Source organism: Triturus cristatus, chromosome 7 (genome assembly GCF_964204655.1).
Source record: "Triturus cristatus chromosome 7, aTriCri1.1, whole genome shotgun sequence".
Taxonomy (NCBI): Eukaryota; Metazoa; Chordata; class Amphibia; order Caudata; family Salamandridae; genus Triturus; species Triturus cristatus.
In genome coordinates, this window is record NC_140590.1 from 1,685,466,892 (window position 1) to 1,685,489,056 (window position 22,165).

Here is a 22,165-nt window from a genome sequence, read left to right on the forward strand (position 1 = left end):
GTACTGTTTTGCACATTAACCACCAGGAAGGCTTCTATTTTTACCACCAGGCCAGGGATTGAATGGGCAAGAAGTATCAGTGGCCCTTTCCCCTTATTTACTACAAAACGCACACATTTCTGACTTTTGTCCATATGACACCCCGTGTTCTCCCTTCTTCTCCTACCACCACTTTTTCTTTAGTGAACTCATACCTTCTTTCTAGTAGGTAATCTCCATTTGTCCGGTAACCTCTTTATCTCTTCCATGAAAGCTTTTCTACTCCTGCTCTCTTATAACTCTTTTCTCTACCATGTAACTCCTTCATGGCCTCTCTTATAGCCACCTCTTTTCTGCAGTAAAACCATAGTTTATCTCAGATCAGTTGTTTAGATGTCCTTTTTTTCTCTCCATGGCATGGCCTCTTGTCTTCTCTGCACCTTGTAAGATCTGTCTAGCGCAGAGGACAGGGTGTGTTTATTTCTGAAGTTTACCAGCTCCTTGGTCTCTCTTGGTCTGATTTTTCTCGTTCTTTCCTCGAGGAGCTTCAGTGAGCATAACCATGCTTCTGTCATTTGCACCTTACTTTACCTACATTGGAACTGCATTTCCAGGAAGCCTACTCTGCATCTCCCTAGTTGGTGCACCAGGTGAACATTCCCTTAGGTGTGACTTGACTTGAGCACCATGTCACATAGAAGATTGGAAAATATGTTTGCATTTCAGATCCTGCTGGTCTTAGAAGACGTGCCAAGTAAGGATAAATGCACCTCTTGTCATAAATCCCTTTATCAGCTCTCTCTTCACTTTGTTGCCTTCAGAGAGTCAGCGGACCTTGAAGCCCATCTATTGCGCTAGTGGTTCAGTACCGGACTCCAAAACTGACCTGTAAGCATTAAAACACCCATTCTTTGACCTAAAATCATTTGTCCTGGGTCTGTTTCCATGGATTATAGGCGTAGCTCGGCACATAGCAAACAGAACAATAAGGAAAAGAACAAGAGAAACTCCGCAACCTGACCATATCCACGGAAATTGAAAACATTTTTTGCAGACAGAAATCTAAAACTCTGGGAAACATTTTTTTGTTCACCCCATTCAGGGCACATTTCAACATAGTAAGAAAACATGTCATAAAGAATCCACAAACTCTGTTAAAACACACACACCCCACACTAGCATAACTCAAATATTGAGTCTCTTGGCGAGGGAGAGATAGAAACATTGGATTATAATTCCAGCTTGAAAGAGAGTATGCAAAAGCCTGAAATAACCTTCGCCTTTAAGATAGCGCGTACATACCCTACTTTGCAATACCAAAATTCACAGGACAATCGTCCAGCTGCTGAAAAAAATGGCAAATAAAGGGCCTGGTAGAAACCTCATTTACAGATCCATTTCTTTACTTGAAGAGATGTTCCACATGTGTCTCTTGGCCATTCACAAAAGTTGGGATTCAGAGGAGGAAGGCTTGTGGTTGGGTATGCAGATGACATGCTTTGGGCCAAGATACTTTTAACACTGTCATTTGATGTGATATTTGGTAATCTGAAGTGTGTATTTTTGTATCAGCAATGACGTATAGCAGTGATTGCATCCCATTATGTTTATCGGGCCAAATTTGTTAATGGTCAGTGTCCTAATATTGATTGCAGCTGCGGCATTCAATTCATTTGGCCATAACATTCTCCATGCATAACTGTAAGAGACAGTGTTTGCTGACTGACCCTTCAGTTATTGACTAGTTTCTCGTCAAATTATAGTGTGTGTGTGTCTCTCTCACCACCTCTCTCACCACGAAATACCATATGTCCTTTGTCATCCATTCACAGGCCTATTCTCTCCTCTAATCTATATTGAGCCACTGGAGAGTTTGATCCACTCCATGGCTTCAAATTCTACATGTACACCAAACACCTCCTTTTAGGTAGAGCAGTGTTTGGGCTGTGAGCAGAGGATTTCTAACAATTTTATAATGGAGTGTCAGGCATCAGGTGACCAGTATAGGGCTCTGAGTGAAGTCTGGCAAAACAGGTAATGATTGTGGGGAGGAGTTGGTAGGGGGGACCATGAACTTCTTGTCTGTCATACTGGCCTCATGCACAAGTGTAAATCCTGACCTTGTTGGGGGTCATATGAAACTTTTACTTCACTTTCAACCAAAGATCTGACTGAACAAGTTTCAGAAGTGCTGTTTCCCTGTCCATTCTATCTGCGCAGGCCTCTGAAAGTAATTCTGTTCCTTACTCTGTAGAGGAAAGAATTAGCTAGCTCCACTGCCAGTGTATTGCTCTTTGACCATGGAAATTCTCCCTTAGCTAGGGCATCATAAACTTCTGCTGTCTCATCTCTAGCTTACGTAAATAATGCTGCCATAATTGTGGTCAGGATTCCATATTGAGCCACACTAAATCAGTCCTTGGGCGACTCCACTGGTTCTCTATACTAGAAAGAGTTGACCTCAGAATTCCATGTATAGTTTGCAAGTTTTCTTAGCCATCATTTTCATAATTGCTTACCTGTTGGGACCTTGTATTCCTCCAGTCTCGTGCTTTTTGACAGTCCCCCATTTCTTTTTATTTGCTGGGGAGAAACGGCTTCCCTGTCCTGAGTCCTTCTCTTTGAAATTCCTTGCATGTTCATATCCAGCTAATTATTCATTTAAGTCACTTTTTCAAGACCCTAAAAACTTGGTTCCTTTTTCTGCTTTTGACAAATTTGAAGGAGACTTCAATACCCCTTGCCTCCTAGCACATTGAAACCCATTAGGTTGTACATGCACTTAATAAATAACCCATGGCTCTCAGCTTCGTTGTATTTAATTTTTATTTTGGACTTTTCCTTTTGTATTTACCCTAATTTATTTTTTTGTTTTCATTCTATTTGTAGTTATCAGTTTTTATTTTTGGCCAGTTAAGTAATTAAGCTACGGTTATCCAATTTTCACATTTACTTAAATAAACATACAGTGCTTTGGGTTGTAGTGCAGTAAGTGGTCATGTAGTTAATAAAAAATACACTAGCCTGAAAGCATTAACTTTATAGCAGATCTACCTCATTGATGTACTGGATTATTCTATTGTGTTATTTCTTTATTTTTTATTTTTATTTTTTACCGCAACATAATTTTATTGTTGACAGCCAGGAGAAAGTTAATGCCTCAAAGGGCATCGGCAATATATATACAGGGTGACATATACTGATATCAACATTTTCAATGATACAAGAGTATCGTTCATATAAATAAGTTGCGAAGTAACACTCTAGAAAAACAAATAACAGTGCCATGCAGTATCTATCTGGAAAGTAGAAAAGTCTCATAGATGGGGAGAGTTCTAGCCACTCACAACCACATCCACTATGCACGCTGTGTAAATTCCAGTCCAGTGTACTCATCAGTTGTTCCTCAATAGTCGAAGGGGGAGAAGGAGGTTCCAGATATAGCCCTCTATAGTCTGCCCACTTTTTCAAAATTTTAAAATGCTTGTGAGGGCATTCCCTCGCTTCAAATACCGGAATTTCCAGACCCATACAAAAGTCCAAGCCCTTCTTCCAAACCCCAATTAGCGGCGGAGATTCATCTTTCCAGGCCCGGGCGATGTCTCTTTTAGCCAACGTGGGGCCTAGGAACAATAGGTGATGCTTGTACCTGTTATCACCTAGACCCTCCGTAATATGCAGCATGGCTAGTCTCGGAGAAGATGGTACATCCTAGCCCAAAACCTCAGATAGACACGCAATCACTCCCCTCCAAAACCTCACCAGTGTTGGGCAGGACCACACTGTATGCAAAAAGGTACCCTCCATGGACCCACACATCAAACGATGTGGGGATGCAATCAAGCCAGCACGCCACAGTCTGTGTCTGGTGTAGTAGGCTCTATACAAATATTTAAACTGAATAAGGCGTAGGTGGGCCGCTATCACTGCACTACGCGGGGACTCTGGGGCCTCCACCCAATCATCCTCGTCTAGGGAGCCCAGATCATGTTGCTATGCCTCTCTAATTTTGCTATGCCTCTCTAATTTTATGTAGTGTTGTAGGCGTGTTGTTAATAAGTGTACGATAGATTTTTGGTATTTTATGGTACCCCAGCTCACCCATGAAGACATTTGCCTCAACGGGATTAAACTAGAGTATCTCTGTTTGTTGTGATAAATATGGGGTGAAGGCGTGTCTAAACTGAAGATATCGGTAAAATTGTGTGCGGGGCATATCATACTCCATTTGAATTTCTAGGAAAGACTTTAGAGTGCCGTCACTTATAACCGCCCCACCGTATCTATTCCGATAACTTCCCAGCCCCGAAAGCCAGATAGTTGCGCCAGTTGTGGTAGCAGCCCATTGTTCCACAGAGGAGTTTCCCTCGTGAGCTTCCCCCACCATCCCACTATGCGAAGCGCAGACTTCCAAATCTTGAAGACCGTGGCAGTCGCGGGCGGCAGCTCCCCAAGCAATGTCACAGAATAAAGTACCATGTGTAGGGCATTGTCTCCCACCAGCCAGCACTCCACAGCATACGCCGGGTCTCTCTGGTCGCCATAGCACTAGTCGTTAAGGACAAGAAGGTGTGCGGCCTTAAACTACGCCTGGACATCCAGGGTGGCTACTCTCCCGGAATATGTGGATTGGAAACCAGTGCACTGGGCCACTCGCGATGCACCGCCTCCCCAAGTCGGTCGACTGCAGCTATAGCGTTGTGTGCGCATCTGATATTATGCCGTGTAACGCGGCCCGATCCGTAACATGGGGAACCAGGCGGTTGGATGAACCAGATCCATAATATGGTGAACCGGCGGTTGGCAATCACCTTGGCCAATAGTTTGGCCTCTACGTTGAGCAGCGATATCGGGCAATATGATGAGTATTGTTCCGGGGGTCGACCCGGTTTCAAGAATACAACCATCTGCGCATGTCTACAGTCCGGCGGGAGACTCCCGCCTTCCGCGGGTGCCTCGAGAGCTGCCAAATAGGGATGCAACAATTGCGGATGATACTTCTGGAAAAACTCACATTTGAAGCCGCTCGGACCAGGCGCCTTACCTGCTCGCATATCAAGTAGTGCGGTTAGTAATTCCTCCATCGACAAAGGGTACATCTAATGTCTCCTGAACCTCATTGGATAGGGCCCGAGGGGGAAAATAATCAATGTATTTCGGAAAGAGTTCTGCGGAGATGGTTTCATGGGGAGCATACAAGTCTTCCAAGTATGAGGCAAAACAATCCGCGATGAGTGACGGGACCGTAGGAGGTGACCCATCTGAACCCAGTATACTTGTGAGTGTCTGGGGGTGCAACGCCTGTTGACACAGGCGATGCAGCAAAGCACTGGATTTGTCACCCCACTGGTATATCCGGCTTCGGGTGACGAGCCAACAAAGCCGGGCCTCATCTAGGATCCTTCTGGCATACGTCTGCTGCATGTTCAGCAGTTGTCTGCGCACAATATGTCCTTCTTTGTCTCTACTCACGAGCTCCAGGGTAAGCAACTGGGCTTCAATTTGCAACAATATATTGCGGCGCTGTCGGCGTCTCGCGGCGCAAAAAGCAATGTCTACTCCCCTAAGGGTGGGCTGCATCGCCTCCCATACAATAACGGGAGAGTCTACCGTACCTGTGTTCTGTAAAAAATAGTCCACTAGGGACCCATGAATTTGTGATCTATATTTTTCGTCTTTCAACACCCACCGTAACCTGGAGCGCCTGGGATCTAGAGACAGGAGTAAGGAGAATGGTGAATGATCTGATAGGCCCCTAGGGAAAATGTCTGCTGAAAGTAGTCTATGGGTGTGGTACGCAGAGAGGAAAATGTAATCTAGGCTAGAAAAGGATTCATGGACTCCAGAAAAGTACGTGTATTGATGTGCGGTGAGGTGTAGAATCCACAATGAGTCTCCCCACCCCAGTCCCTGAACCAGGGGCAGTAATTTGGATTCTTGGGTTGTCGCCCGCGCCGTGACGCACCACCTGTCTTTTAACGGGCACAGAATATCATTCCAATCTCCCCCGACCAATGTTAAACCTGGTGGAAGTTCCGTCCAGAGCATTGTCAAGCGCTCCACAAGGGTCCATGTGAGAGGAAGTGATAGAGAAAACATGGGTACCCCAATATGTGAACCTGGGGCGGTAAGCTGTTTGGGGAAAACCGTGGTTCTGGTGTGACCTAAAGGTGCATTCAGAAGTGACCCTGAGGGGGGCACTATATATTTAGAGAAGGAAGTTGAATCTTACTCCAACTAGTGAAAGGTTCAACATTTGTGGCTAGCCATGTGTTTGAATTAGACTTCTCACACAGTATCAAAAAGTCTAATTAGATTAGGCCACTGTAGCAGTGATCGAATCAGTCCTTTATCATATTTGGTGCCCATGTGCATGTAAACTACTGCACACTGCTGTCACCAGGAAGTGTTAAAGAACTAGCACAATCTCAATAATGTTGCAAAGAATAACCCACATTTTCGTGAGTATGTACCTAACTCCAGGCAGCCCACCATACAGTGGTATGTAACAGTATTAAAGTTTGTGCAGTTAAAATACCGGATTAATCTAGCATCAAGGCTAAAGCTTAAAACTTTACCTGCAGAGCACTGCCCAACGTTTTCCATCAAAACCTCTACACCCACTATATACTCAAATGGGAGCTATCTAATATGCACCCGTCTTAAGGTAAGAGTTCCTGTCTGTATATGGCAGGTGAATAGGACCTGATTTTTCAAGGAAACTAATAGCTGACCCCACAATTCCAGCCATCTATAGATCGATAGCAAACCTCCCAAACAAAAATTGGCGAGAGAAGGGTTGAAGCAACTTCGGAACTATGTAGAAAATAACCATTTACTCTAGGATCGTCATTCAGGTTTCAGTCCTTGAGAGGTACTGAAAAAACAGCAACTATCCTTGTGCTTCAATTAGAACAGTGCAGCCAGAACTGCCTAGGTAAAATTTGATATGCCCATATGTGAGCCTTGTGCACACTGTCCCACTGGAGCCAAGCTATACGTGAAGTAGTATAGCCATGCAGTAAGTGAGGGCATGGCATAACTGCATGCACTAGGGAGGAACACATGGGGTAAGGAGGCACCAGGAATAAAGTGACAGCCAAAGAACTAAGTACAATCCTGGGTCCTGAAGAAAGTTCTGTAAAATCATAGGGGTGGGACTGAAACGTCGACATTTTGGAGCCATGTAGAGCGGTTACTATCATACTCTACCCTGCATCACTCCACTCTTCTCTGAAACAGGTTACTGTATGCCACTGTACTCCATGCCACTGCACTACGCTACTCTACTACACTCAATGCTGCGCCACTCTACGCCTCTGCAGTTTATGCTATGCTGCTGTACTCCACTTTTCTCAAAAACAATGCACCCTACACCATTGCACCGATGCCAACTACTCTGCATCACTGCACTTTATACCACTATACTCTACAACATTCTATTCTATGCAACGTCACTCTTAAATGCACGCTACGCCCCTGCACCTCTCTACTGCACTCTACACCACTCTACTTTATGCCACTCTATGCCACCCTACACCTCTGCACTCTACCCTGCACCACTCCACTCTTCCCTGCACAACTCCCCTCTGCACTACTCCACTCTGCACTGCATCACTCCATGCCACTTCACTCCATGCCACTTCACTCCATGCCACTCCACTCTGTGCCACTTCACTCTGTGCCACTTCACTCTGTGCCACTCTGCACTGTGCCACTCTGCACTGTGCCACTCTGCACTGTGCCACTCTGCACTGTGCCACTCTGCGCCGCTGCACTCTGCGCCGCTGCACTCTGCGCCGCTGCACTCTGCGCCGCTGCACTCTGCATCGCTGCACTCTGCATCGCTGCACTCTACGCCAGTGCACTCTGCATCGCTGCACTCTGCATCGCTGCACTCTGCATCGCTGCACTCTGCATCGCTGCACTCTGCATCGCTGCACTCTGCATCGCTGCACTCTGCATCGCTGCACTCTGCATCGCTGCACTCTGCATCGCTGCACTCTGCATCGCTGCACTCTGCATCGCTGCACTCTGCATCGCTGCACTCTACGCCAGTGCACTCTGCATCGCTGCACTCTACGCCAGTGCACTCTGCATCGCTGCACTCTACGCCAGTGCACTCTGCATCGCTGCACTCTACGCCAGTGCACTCTGCATCACTGCACTCTGCATCACTGCACTCTGCATCACTGCACTCTGCATCACTGCACTCTGCGCCAGTGCACTCTGCATCACTGCACTCTGCATCACTGCACTCTACGCCAGTGCACTCTACGCCAGTGCACTCTGCATCGCTGCACTCTACGCCAGTGCACTCTGCATCGCTGCACTCTACGCCAGTGCACTCTGCATCGCTGCACTCTGCATCGCTGCACTCTGCATCGCTGCACTCTGCATCGCTGCACTCTGCATCGCTGCACTCTGCATCGCTGCACTCTGCATCGCTGCACTCTGCATCGCTGCACTCTGCATCGCTGCACTCTGCATCGCTGCACTCTGCATCGCTGCACTCTGCATCGCTGCACTCTGCATCGCTGCACTCTGCGCCAGGGCACTCTGCATCACTGCACTCTACGCCAGGGCACTCTGCATCACTGCACTCTACGCCAGGGCACTCTGCATCACTGCACTCTACGCCAGGGCACTCTGCATCACTGCACTCTACGCCAGGGCACTCTGCATCACTGCACTCTACGCCAGGGCACTCTACGACACTCCACTCTGTTATGCTCTTCTCCATTAAACTCTGCAGCCTGGGCAGCTCAACATGCCAAAATAAACCCTTTTTTCCAGGTCAAATCCTTCTTTCCTAATATTAATTATCCACCCCTAGCAAAGGCCTTAGTCGCTCATGATATACAGATAAACCACAGGGGTTTACCCTATCCCCACCAACACATCTGGGCGAAAACATAAGAGAACAAACACAAATGATGTGTGGTAAAAGATTCAAATGGTTTTTTGTACGGAAAACAATAAATGAGTCCCTACATGTGGGGACGTAGTCCCCAGACTTACTTAATTGATTGAGCACTCACAGATCTACCCCAAGTTGACTTTTAAATCAAAACTTTATATTTTCTGGAACATACATAAAACACATCAAACAAACAACAAAAACACAATCCTCATTATTTCCTAATTCCTTCCTACAAATACAATCTAAGGACTGTTGCGAAAAACCCCAATTTATGTGCAACCCGAGTAGGAGATAGTCCTGAACACACATGGGAGGATTACTTTCAACCTCTACATATGCCCCAAAAGTGTGTATCCGGGTGTCTTGCATCTGACTTTTAATCAGTCAGCCTCCTCCAATTTATGAAGTCGACGCGTTTCAGCCCACTAAGTCGGCCCTCATCAGGACATGGGCAAAAAGAACGCCTACAAAATAATATACTGAAGTAAATACATCAAATACTCTACATTGCAGACCCAATGTGCCCGTTCTCCCGTGCAAGTGACAGTACAAGCTCTTGAATAACCAGCATTGGCATAGCCCATAGGTCTCGCCTTTGGGACCTTATAAGTGTTTAGTTATCCAGCACAATATCCTTGGTGCAACAACATCAAGTGTTGCATGGCTAAACACTTATAATGTCCCAAAGGCGAGACCCATTGACTACGCCAATGCTTGTTTTAACATGTTCTCACTTGTGGTGCCAGGAGGAGAGTCCTGAGCCTTGAAGTATTGTTTCTGGCTCAGTGAGAGTCCCTCATCTCGTAGCACTGTTTCATGTGCATGGTATGAATGTTCTCCTTTTTGAAGCACAATTTTAGTCACTGAGTATGAATCTTGGGTGTGGAATTCATAATGTTGGAAGCCAAGGACATGTTGTTTGAGGCCAAGGACAAATTTTCTTTGCAATAACACAGATGGCATCTTTGTAAGATTATTATTTCCACTAAGAGAAGGTTTGTACACATATGTATATGTTGTTCAAACTTTAATGTCTGATTCATTATTACAGCACTTTTATTGTTAAGGTGTGTGCTCTAAGGAAATTGTTTGAGCTCATTATGTAGTACTGACACTGTTCCAGTGTAAAAATGTGCACACTTTCACAAGGTGAGGTTAGTTGTTACGCGCCTTTGTTTATATGTGCCAACATGCCAATACAGGAATGCAAGATGGATAATGGTCTGCTTTCACAATAAAATGTACTTTAACAAATTTGCAACTTGAAAAACATATTTTACTATACAGCTGTGCAACTTTAAAGACCTTTCTCTGGGGTATCATATAGTAAAAGGTGCTTGGCACATTCCAATGTTTTTAAAAAACAAACAAAAAAAACAGTATAATAATACTGATTGTGAGTGCCTCTTTTTACATGGTTAGCCCCCACTTTTTGCCTGGTGTTCTTGTGGTTTCAATTGCAGTGTGCAAGGTCCATGCCATCTAGGTCCCCTGTTCCAGCGCTTCTTCCCTGAAAACATGTCCACAGTTGGTACTTCTGCCGGCTGTAAGTTCCTAGAAAATGGTACCATGGGTGCCTAGGGCGTGAGAGCTGAGATCATGTCACTGCCCTTGCAGTTTGCATGTCCCTGTGAAGTGAAACATGACGAAGTCGACATGCCACTCAGCACTGCCTGGAGGTATAGGTGAGTCACCCCTCGATCAGTCCTTATAGCCCTTAGGCAGGGTGCACTATAACATAGGTGAGGGCATATCTGCATGAGCAGATATGCCCCTAAAATATTAGGTTCCATTCCTTAATGTTGTGTGTGCCAGTGAAGCCATAGAGAACAGATGCGCTGGAAACTCGACAACTCGAGTTCCACAGCACTTTGATGGCTGAACTACTCCTCTCAATAAATGCACACTGACAGTGTGAGATTTATTGTACCATGTACTCAAAGGGGGAAACAGCGTTTTACAATGCTGTAACACAACGCAGTCGTTACAACGCGTGGCATTACATCGCAAGTCGTATCAACGACTTTCTGTAGGGGGCGTGCAACACCAGGGAATGTGTTGGATGTTAAATTCAACACCTTCCCTGGTGTTGCGCAAACTGGAGTAGGAATAGTAATTAATACTATTCCTAAAGTCCAGCGAGCCCCCTACAGCAAGTCGTTGAAACGACTTGCGATGTAATGGCATGCGTGGTAACAACGCAGTCGTTGTAACAACCGTGTTGTAAAGCCATGCGTAGTGAATGTATGCGATGTAACGTCATACATTCACTCAAAGTGCACCTCAGAGGTGCCACCTGAAAACCTACCAACCCTGGTATGGTCTCTGACCCGCTGTAGGCAACCAGCCACCAACAGACATGTTTCTGAACCCCTGGGAAGAGAGCTCCTGCTCTCTGGTACCAGAAACGATGCACATCCTGGACAGAGGTGTCACGCCTTCTCCCCAGGATGGGCTAGTGCTCAAAAGGGGGAAGCTTCAAAGTCCTGCCGCGTTGATAATGCAATGTTCAACCTTTGCTTCTAACAGCAGATGGCAGCCCCAGGTTTACACCCCCAATTTGAGTAGGAAAACTGGCATGAGAACCTAGGCGAATAAAAGGTGTGCCCGCCTCTGCCAACTCCACCCTTAAGGTGGGAGAGGTGAGGTGAAGCACATCTTTCAGTCTCCGTCATCTTGAAGATAGTGAGACCCCTCCAATCAGGGCTAAGTCTATGCCCTCCTCCCACAGGAGGGTGGCATATTAGAGGGTGTAGCAACCCAGGTAAGGTGCCCACTGGCCCTACCTGCTACTCCCCTAAAACACCCCAATATCTAGTATTTAGATGGCTCCCCCAGACCTAGAAACTAGATTTGTGATGACCTTAGATGCAAGAAGACATCCTTGCAGAGAAGACTATAGACGACGACTGCCGCCTTAGAAAAAGACGCCAATGTCCCGTCGACAGCATACCTATCCAGAAGAAATCCACTCCAAGGGCTCCGGATGCAGCTGGAACCACCACTCCTGCCCATTCTGCACCAGACGCCCAACGGCCCAAGTCAAAGTGACCTACCTGTGCAGTGAAGTCTCCCCAGTGATTCTGACCTTTAGTCCTGCGGTGGCTAACCTCTCCTAATCTCCACGGTGACGCCTGCAGTGTGAATCCAGAGGCTTCCCTCGATCGTGACTGGCTCTGGTTAGAAGACTGTTGAAAGGCACCCCTGCATCCGAAGCCCCTGGACCTAGGTGAGCTGAACCGACTGTGCCCCTATGACTCCCTACATCTCTACTTACCTCTGCTGTCATTGGTCTCCCTTCTGCAACCTCCAGTGCAACACCTGCAGCCTGTTTGCCAAAAGCAGAATCTCCATTGCAACACATTGGGCACCCGATGCCCCCTGTGCTGCTGGTGGTGTATGCTTGGTGGTGCTTTGTGGCTTCCCCCTGTGCTGGTCCTAACTTTAAAAGCTTGCCCCACTGCAACCGATCCACTTACATGCAAGCAGTGTGGCTCCAGGCACCCCCCACTCTCCATTGAAAAGCATTGGGCCAAACTCCGACTTTGACCTCTGCACCCGGCCACCCCTGTGCCCCTAGTGGTTCAGTTTTGGTATTCACCTAACCCTTGCTCCTTGCTGACCTTTGGGCCTGAAGACTGCATTTGTAAGTTGGAAACTTACCTGTTTAACTGCGATTATTATTTTCCACCTAGGATAACATTGAACTGTTTTCCACATAGGATAACATTGAACTGTTCTGAAAAGTTTCTAAGTGTTGATTTTTCAAAGTGAAAAGTATTTTTATTTAAAAACGTGCTTACCCAGTGCTATCCTCTTGGTCTTAAAATAAAATACAAACAAAGTAAATTTTTCTAAAATTGATGCGGATCTCCTTATTGAGTCTTGTGTCCATTATTGGTCAATGTTGTGCAATGAATGTCTTGTACTCCTCTGTGTTAGACCTAAGGCTGCTCACCCGCACTACCACTAAAAGGGCACTTTGGGTTTTACATTGAGCTCTGCACACTTTTGGGGAACTCTTGGACTCTGTGCACGGTATAACCACCTAGTGGTAATACAATATACAGAGCCAGCTTCCTACACTGAGCAATCTCGATTTGGTGTAAAGCCATTATGGGCAACCTGTAAATAAATTTGGGGCTCTTTAATAAGGCCAAAAAAATGCACCACCATACGTATGTCTTGGCATTGGTGGCTATATATATATGTCTTTCAGGGATTCACAAAAGTTTACAGATGTAGAATTGGGCAACAAACACCTGGTGAACTTGTGTGTATTCTGTTTAGCAATACCAAACATACATGTGTATTTGCTAAGAGTAACTGTCTAGCTGCCAGTCTGGGATTCCGGAAATGCAGCAAATGTAGGGCCTGTGAATATGGGTGAACAAAACACACAACAATACCCCCTTGGAAAGTAGACCGGGAGCCTTTATATGCAAAACTGAATATGCTGTGAACCTGCTGGAGTGCGCATGTGGGCTGCGATAACGTGGGCAGCACCAAACATCAGGTACACATATGTGTACTAAAACATGTCGGGCCATAAAACACCAAGATCAGACCGATTTGTTGGCCAAACATTTTGCAGTAGTACACAGTGACAGGAATAGAGAGACCTGCGGTATTTTGCCATAGATGTTGTACCCGAAACCGCTAAGGGCAGGGGTAGGGAAAAGATCCTCAGAAGGTTGAATCCTCCTACGTTTTGAAGCTAGATAGTAAGAACCAAGGAGATCTGAGTGCGGCTGAGGAGATGTACATGCATAGGGTGGGTACACACTCAACTCAGTATTGACAGTATATTATTCATTCTTTGTATGCTACCTCCTACCTTTTCGAACTTTTTTTGACGTTCAAGGGGCTCCACACACTTTTTTAGTTTAACCCTTTATTATGGCTTCTAAACAGGGCTCCTCTACCCAGGCAGCATCTTTGTGCAGGCAGATAGGCCTTAGATAGTTTGGTTTCTGAAACATGAAATGTGAGCCAAAACTATAGTAGGTAGCACGCTGGTCGACAACATAGGTTATGATAGCACACATGGTTAGTGTGTGCACCTAGTTCAAGGGTGGCCAGTAGTATGGGATTGAGATTATCAGTTTTGCCCACTTGGGCTCTGTTTTGTGCAGGATGGAATATACACACACTTTTTTTGCTATTTAGCTCATATGGAGATGATAGCATAGAGCTTATACCTAGATATCTGGGTTATGATTATCCATGCTTTGCCTACTTGGCTTAATTTTGTTTGGGAGATAATTTACAAACTTTTTATAGGGAATATATAGAATGCATTATTAAATATTAAGCATGTGGCACTTTTTGTTGTTGCACAGAATTTAGTACTGCCCACTTGGGCTCTTTCTGGTTTGGGAGTGAATGTATTACCTTCCTAAAGGAACAACATGCAGATGCACTATTAATTATGAGCACCTGGCACTTTATATTTCAGCACGATTGTGTATGTACACAACATTTTTCTGAACAATAAATACATTGTGATACAAACTTCATCATGTAGAACACTCTGTTTGTGCACCTCAGCCATATAAATGGTGTACTTCTGAAATATCACTTTTTTGTTACCATATACTGTGAAAGAACAGTTTCTTTGGGAAGCTACATCTGTGCATCTTTAGCAGTATTAATTATGGAAATATAAATTAATTCCTTGCCAAATGATTATGAAATGAATGTAAGTATTTCTATTATGTCCATATAATGGTATTACTCTCTAAGCACGTAAATTACAATTGGGAAAATGGAGGCCCCTTGATGTCATGAAGGCCGAAAAGTGTAATTGTGTTCGGCATGCAGCAACTTTGAATAAAGTGCCATTGACGAAGACCTTGATTGCGGGTGTCCTTTTTTCTTATTGGCTATTTGGGACAAGTTGAGTGTATTTTTGTACATGCAAAAATCTGCTATGCGCTTATACACTGGCTTGACTGCCTCGGTCTGGGTTGAGTGAGCGATCTCCGCTCCCTTAGAGTTGGGCAGGGGCACCCGACAGAGGTGTCCACTGTCCCCGTTACTGTTTGCCCTGACAATAAAACCTCTGGCAGTGTGGGTACGTTCGGACCCTTTATTGTGGGGACGTGAGTGGTCGCAGAAACTATCGGTATATGCTGATGATGCACTATTTTTCCTCACTAATCCTCGATCTTCCGGCCCACGAATGCTGCATATTTTGTGCGTTTTTGGAGATACTTCAGGACTACACATGAACGCTGGGAAATCTTTGATGTTTTTCGTAAGGAAGGCCGGGGGAAACAGGACATGGGCCTCAGATCTGATCATAGCAGCCTCTGGTTTCAAGTACTTGGAGGTATATACTGCTCCTGACCCCGCGATAGCTTAGGCACATAATATTGCACAGATATTGCTCTGAATAAAAGACTAGATCAAAGTGTGGTCTCTCTCTACTAGGCTGTACAGTGATCTTTAAAATGGTCTCAATGCTGCGAATGTTATCAATTACAGCATTAATCCCTTCACCATCCCCCAAACATGGTTTTAGCTGGTCAATGCGTCCCTCACACAGTTTCTTTGGGGTGAGGGGGCGGTGCCTATTGCTCTGCGGACTTGATTCTAATCTACTTTCAATTGGGGTATTGCTGCCCCTGGCATCTACTCATATTATGCTGTGCCACAGGTCCTCTTTATTAACGATTGGTGGTATGCGCAGTGGGCAGATCCAGCGTATGCGACAGAGTGTTGGGTGATGGGAGACGTTTTGCTCTTACACTTCCTCTACGGCGGTACATGAAACCCAGACAGTATTCCAACTGCAGAAACGGACACTAACATGGATGGGGTGGTGGGCCCGACTGACTCAGATGACACCACTGTGGGGTGGGAACTTCCTGGGCCAGGTAACATGTCTTTGGGGGTTTCAGCTGTGGGATGCGATGGGCATCTCAACATTAGGTGAGTATCATGCCTGGCTTAGTTCTTAAATCTTTTCAGGAACTACAGACAGATTTCCAATTGCATAGACACCAACTCCATAGATAACTCCACTTAACATGTTCTTACCCCGTGTCTATGTGATCTTCATGACTTACCGGAATTCAACCCACTGGAGGGCAAACTACTAACTGGGGATCTGGGTACCCATAAAATCAGACAGATTTACCAGACACTAGTGACACATAGTACATCCATACTTCCAACTTTGAGACAGACCTGGCAGGGGGACATACCCACACTCGACAATGACGACTGGACAGAGGCTCTGATGGCGCCACGTGAAGCGCCTGTGGCGTATGGGTGCCATTGCCTCGCCGGTCTGCCTAAGAAGTGGGATGATTGAGGGCACCTTCCTACATATGGTATGGGAATGCACAGCACTCTGGAGTTTGACGAGGGGTAGTTACATGCCTAGGGAGGGGCTTGTCCTGGAAGATTCCTTTTGACCCAAAGCTGATATTACTTCCTAGTATGGAAGGAGACATTTACTCTTCCTGGGCTTAACTCTAGCTAAACGCAACATTGCACGGCTATGGAGGGATGTGTTGCTGCCCACAATGGGTGCATGGAAGCAAGGAATGGATCATTGTATGGGCATGAGAATAGCGGTGTATCGTGCTAGAGGGTGCCCTCAGACACGCAAAGATATGGCAGTGGTGGGCGCTCCACAGAGGCATAGTTTTGGCACCATTCCCTATGGTCAACTCCCTTCTTCACACAGAGATACGGCAATTTGACGGTGGTCTATGAGGCTCCTGGTCCCCTATTACATTCGCATATCCCCTATACAGAGTCTTTAAGAATGTTGATCATGAGAGAAATGGTGGATTTGATCTCGGTAACATATGCGGGTAACATTGGGGTGGGCGACGGCTTGTTATTGCACAGCAAGTGTAGATAGGCCATGTTGGCCATCATGTAATGTTGAAATAAAAATTAATAAAATGTGTTGTGAAAAAAATAAATCTGCTAAGCGAATTCACTTTTCCTACATTTCTTTTCAACCCTGGAAAAATATTTGCTCCCGTCATTGTCAGGAGCACATTTTGAACCTTTTTCTGTATGAAAAAATTGAATTATGAATACCATTAAACTCGTTTGTACCTTTGCACAAATTCAAAGGGCATTTTAACTATTCCCGCCTACTTTCAACCCCAATAAGTTAATCTTTGGAAAGATGTCAAAATCGGAGTCCTGCTAGAATCGGAACCATGAATTAATGTGAGCCCTACCATGGTCATGGAGGCTTTTCATAGCTCTGATACAGTTAAAACACTTCCATAATCTGTCGCCTCACTCATTGGCACCAACAGAGACGAATAGATATTTGATAAAATTCCATACCACTGGAGTCTTCTGTTTTGGAGTAGTCTCACTCACTAGGTGCCAGTCCACACTTCTTAATGCACAGTCATAGTCGTCTATTGTGAATTTTTCTGCTTGGAATACAGTCTCACTTGCTGTGTGTAATCTCACTTTTTGGAGCACAGAATGTTCCCAGTAACTTTAACACATGACACAGATGTGCACTAAACGTTTTGGCCTGTAGATTTCTACTTGGGGGTGGTGTAAACATGAGTTTTCATGTGACTCGCGAAAGAGTCCAGAAAAGTTTCAAAAGAAAAGTCTGCTCTAAGCGATCGAATCACAAAAATAGGATGTGTGCTGGGAAAATATACACTACCAAGTGTTTTGTTAGTGTCCTATTTTAGGGTGACACCCTATGATTCCAGAGCCATAGTTGGGGAATACTGAAGAGAACCTTGGCAGAGCCAATAAGGAAAAAGAATAGAGAGAATACGAGAGTACAATGGGAGGTCAAAAAAGACAGTGGTCAAAGAAGGAAAAATGAAAGCCTTGATGGTAGGCTTCCACCACCCCGAAATAATTATAAGAATGAGTGTCTGTGTGGATGCTTTCAGAGTGAAGGAGTGGTGGACTTCTTAAAATCTTTTTTTGGAGTTGATGTAAAAAATGTTTTACCCTACCTTATGTATCCTGTACATATGCCTCAAAGTTTATGTAAATGCTCATAATTAAGGGTTCTCGCAACTTTTCTGGGTATGTAGTTTTTTTCTTCCACTTGCAATGCCCTGTTTCTGTCATTGGTCCCACTGCCCACTTTAAATGCCTTGGCCGAAGTTGGCTAGAAAGGGTCAAAGAAATGTGTATCACGACCTCCACCTCTTTCTCTGAGGTAACCCCTCTTGTCTTTCATGCTTTTAACGTCTTCCCCTTTTGTCTCCTCCTCTGCAGGGATCCCTTTGCCATGCACCAGCAACAAATGAACCGGATGTTATCAGGAGGCCTGGGTGGTTTTGGCTTCAGTCCTTTCCTTCCTCTCACTGATGGTGTATTCTCACCAGGGGCAGCTCGACCAGCTCCAGCCCCAGCCCCAGTGAGACGAGTACAGGTGAGGCTCTGCTGCACCAGCTTCTGATAGTGGAAAGCAGAAATTTGGAGCTCTTGTTTGTAAGCTTGACCACTCTTTCTTCCTGCCTCTTTTTTCTTCCAGCCTGGAGCCATGGCACCATTTGGAGCTTTTCCAATGGTGAGTGAAGGATTTGAAAAGACACTGTCGATCAAGTGTTCAAGTCAATTGGAGGGTTGGGTCAGAGGAGAATTTGCCAAATGCAAGACTTATATAGGGTTTGCATTAAGGGTGGGCGGAAGTCCAATCTCCCTAAGCAAAAATAATGGATAACCTAGACCGAGCAGCATCTGATCAGCTTGTACAAGTCTGCAAGGAGTCTGGCGCTAAGAGGAGGCATACCTTGGTATTATAAACTATTTGAGGGTTTGGATTCATAGGCGCTCACCAGGCACAGATAGACTGGAACTTTCCTTCTCAGTAACTCTTTTTCTTCTTTTTGTTAGGGTGGAGGGATTGCTGATATGTTTGGTATGATGAATAACATGATGGGCAATATGGTAAGTTCTACTCTGAGTTTCTTAAAATTATCCCTGTCCCCCTCTTAGCCTTCTGTTTCCTCATACAGCATGTGTTAGACCTTTTTTATATTTTTAGAAAAACGCTCACCCTCTTTTTCAGAGCGGGATGCCAGCCTGCCAGACGTATTCGTCTTCCACGTTTGTCTCATACTCCAACATGACTCCAGATGGCGCCCCCAAGGTGTACCAGGAGACCTCCCAGATGCGTGCAACTCCGGGTGGGGTGAGTTCTATGTTAAAGAATGGATTCTATGTTTTGATGGATTGAGGGATGTGGCTTTCTCATAGCCAATGTTTTATTCCTCTTTGCTTTAGCCTCTACTTCTCTTTTTTTTTTTTTTTTTACCCCTTTGCATATTTCTATTTTTCCTGTTGCCATTTTTATGACTTTTTTTTTTTACTTCTCACTCATTCTTTACTCCACCAGTCAATCACTCATTGGTTATCATTACCCCACTTCAGTTCTCTCATACTGTGCCCCTCCCATTTTGTGGGAACTACATTGAGCTTGAGATGCCTTGTGGTGTTCTAGGTTCTTTGGCAGGACAGGAAGAATTCTGAGCAAGTTGGCAAGGGCATGAAGCATAACTTTGTTTATGGTTCTTGAGTGGGGCTCCGGGTCTTTCTGAGAAGGAGAGTGAAACGTCTTCAGTAGATTTTAGAGGGTTTCTAAATGTGGGTGTGCGTTTTATTAATCTGCAGGTGCGAGAGACGCGACGGACGGTGCGGGACTCGAACAGCGGCTTGGAACAGATGTCTGTTGGACATCATATCCGTGACCGAGGGCATGTGATTCAACGATCTCGAAACCATCGTACTGGAGACCGGGAGGAACAGCAGGACTACATCAACCTGGAAGAGAGTGAGTGATGTGATGGGGAAGAGGGAAGATATAAAACGGTTATTTGTGGCCTTTGCATAACCACATCAAGGGAGGGGATTTTCCAATTGCTATGTTATACCGATTGGTAGACTCACTATTACCTAGGAGGGTAACCTGGTGCTGAAAAGTTGTGGGACTACTTGAAATGTCAGGCCTTCAGCTTCTTGCAGAATTCATGAAGTTGGGATGTGCCTGTTCTTTCGTGTTCCACAATTCGGCATGGCCAGATTGCTTACCAACATTTCATAGGCAAGCTAGATACAGGGAAAAACCCTTATGCTGACTTTTGAAAAGTAGCTATGTGGGCATCACTACACCCAATTAAGACCTACTTTGTTGATAGACAAAATAAAAGCAAACCAGTAACTAGGCCTACATTATTGAAGGAATTATTTACTTCCTGTGCTTCTAATTCAAGCCACTCCACTTGAAGCCATCCGCTGCTTAGAGTGATAATCTTGATTCAGTAGATCGGGGGCATGGATTGATGAAACGCCTAACATGGCGCAAGGTGATTGAGCTCCAAAGTCGGCCCGCTAAATTTGTCATAATTCCCATCGATCACTGCTAAACTGCTCCTGAACGGCGTAATCGCCACAGCCCCCGCCCCAACGTGGTTGCAGTGTTGAAGCCCTGTGCTGGGTGAACGCTGGGGACATGGAGTCCCATGAACTGGGAGGCAGTAGGCTGCGCGGCCGCCATGAAGAGTGCAGAGACCCAGGTTAGACCTCGCAGATATGCGGTGAGGAGTCTGGGCTCTGACACCGGGACAGCCCCCAACCTGGCTGCTGGAGAGAGGAATTGAGGGGTGGAAGTACCCCCCCCCCCCCCCCCGCCCCCCGTTACCCACCCCACCACCACTCCCAGATGACCACAGAAGAAGGGTAGGACTCAAGAGTCCCCTGAGTCTGGCAGGGGACAGGCCCCGCCTCCCAAGGAGAAGCCCTGGGGCTGCTGTGCAGGTCTGAGGGGGCTGGCACTGGACTGCCCCAGAGAGTCTGTAGCAACAAACTCTGGCCTAAGACATGGTCCCTGGTCCCGCTGGGTGAGGAGAGACCTCACCCTGGCTTCTTGTGCCACCCCTGAGCCCTGGGGGAGAGGTTGGCCATAATCTGACACCACAGAGAGTACCCCACCCCTTGTCCACCCTTGGGCTTTTGCTGCAGATCGAGCTGCTGCTTCAGCTTCCCAAAAAAGGTTGCTCATGCCACCACAGGGTGGGTGCTAGTTTCAACGCCCCAAACCCCGGGCTCAGATGCTACGTCAATAACACCAGCTGCAGCAGATCTACATGAAATCACACCTGCACTGCAGCCCTCCGCTATGCCAGCACGCTCCGATGATACAGCACAAATCCTAGCAGCAATTGGTGAGTTTCAAGTGCTTCTGGAGGCCAAAGTAGACACATTGACTATCAACTTCAACATATTGAGTGATCCCAAGCAGAAACAACTCTTAAGGAAGTGGACCCCAAGTCAAAAGCTCCCACCAATGAGCTCCAATTCCTGACGGAAGGAGTGCAGATACTAGAAAACCGAGCAGGGGATGCTGAGGAAAGGGTGAGGCGTAAAAATCTCTGTAAAGTGGGCCTACACTAAAACTCTGAAGGCCCCAATGCCACCCTCTTTAGTGAACAATGGCTCCAAAAACGTGTGCCCTCATGGCCTCTAGCCCATGTTTACAGTAAAGAGAAACCGGCCCACTCCTGCCAGGATCATCCCCAAAGCCAATTGTAGCAAAAATCCTGAACTTCAGAAAGCGAGATGATCTCCTTGGTGCCGCCCAGAAAAAAGACCCCAGTTAGTGGATAGTACCACAGTACTGATATTCCCATACTTTACATTGGCGGTACAGCACTACAGGACTTCATTCCTATCCGTCAAGAAATCATTCCTATGAGTCAAGAAGCGTCTGTGTGAATTGGCCACAACATATGCTTTACTCTATTGGGCAAAGTTAAAAGTAATTCTGAACCAAAAAGCCTACTTTTTCATGTCACCGGAAGAAACCTGGTCATAGATTGATCAACTGCCCGCTGCTCCATGGAGCCAGATGAATTCCCAGAACACTTCCCGGTGCGACCAATGATGAGCACGGCCCAGATGCGCCAAAATCAGCAGAGTTGAAACCCATACTAAGACCCCCACAGCAGATGCCCAGACATCAGCGGCAGCGACCTGGATCAGGCGATTTCCACCTGAACCCACGGAGTCCAGCGGACACCTGTCAGACTCTTACCTGAGCAACACGCCCAATATCCTTTCAGATGTGACTTCACAAACACCGGATGAACTTGTGTGAGACCCTTATATAAACCCCAAGCAGTGACTGGAAACCTTCTGACTACAATGGGACTACCGTCCACCCAGCAGAGCCCGTCGCCTCAGCCTCACGCCACACTCAGCCAACGTTACACACTTGATCCATATTGCTTACTACAAACCTGCTCT

General features: G+C 46.0%; 1 protein-coding gene across 1 annotated transcript in view; it reads left to right on the forward strand.

The window, feature by feature from the left end:
• The window catches only part of MLF2 (myeloid leukemia factor 2), a 93,286-nt gene that overhangs the window by 39,131 nt on the left and 31,990 nt on the right, over positions 1–22,165 (forward strand). Inside the window, exons 3-7 of the mRNA XM_085619835.1 lie at positions 18,137–18,293; positions 18,396–18,431; positions 18,758–18,811; positions 18,933–19,055; positions 19,535–19,694. Coding sequence (XP_085475961.1) covers positions 18,137–18,293; positions 18,396–18,431; positions 18,758–18,811; positions 18,933–19,055; positions 19,535–19,694 — 530 coding nt within the window. The remainder of the gene's footprint in view (positions 1–18,136; positions 18,294–18,395; positions 18,432–18,757; positions 18,812–18,932; positions 19,056–19,534; positions 19,695–22,165) is intronic.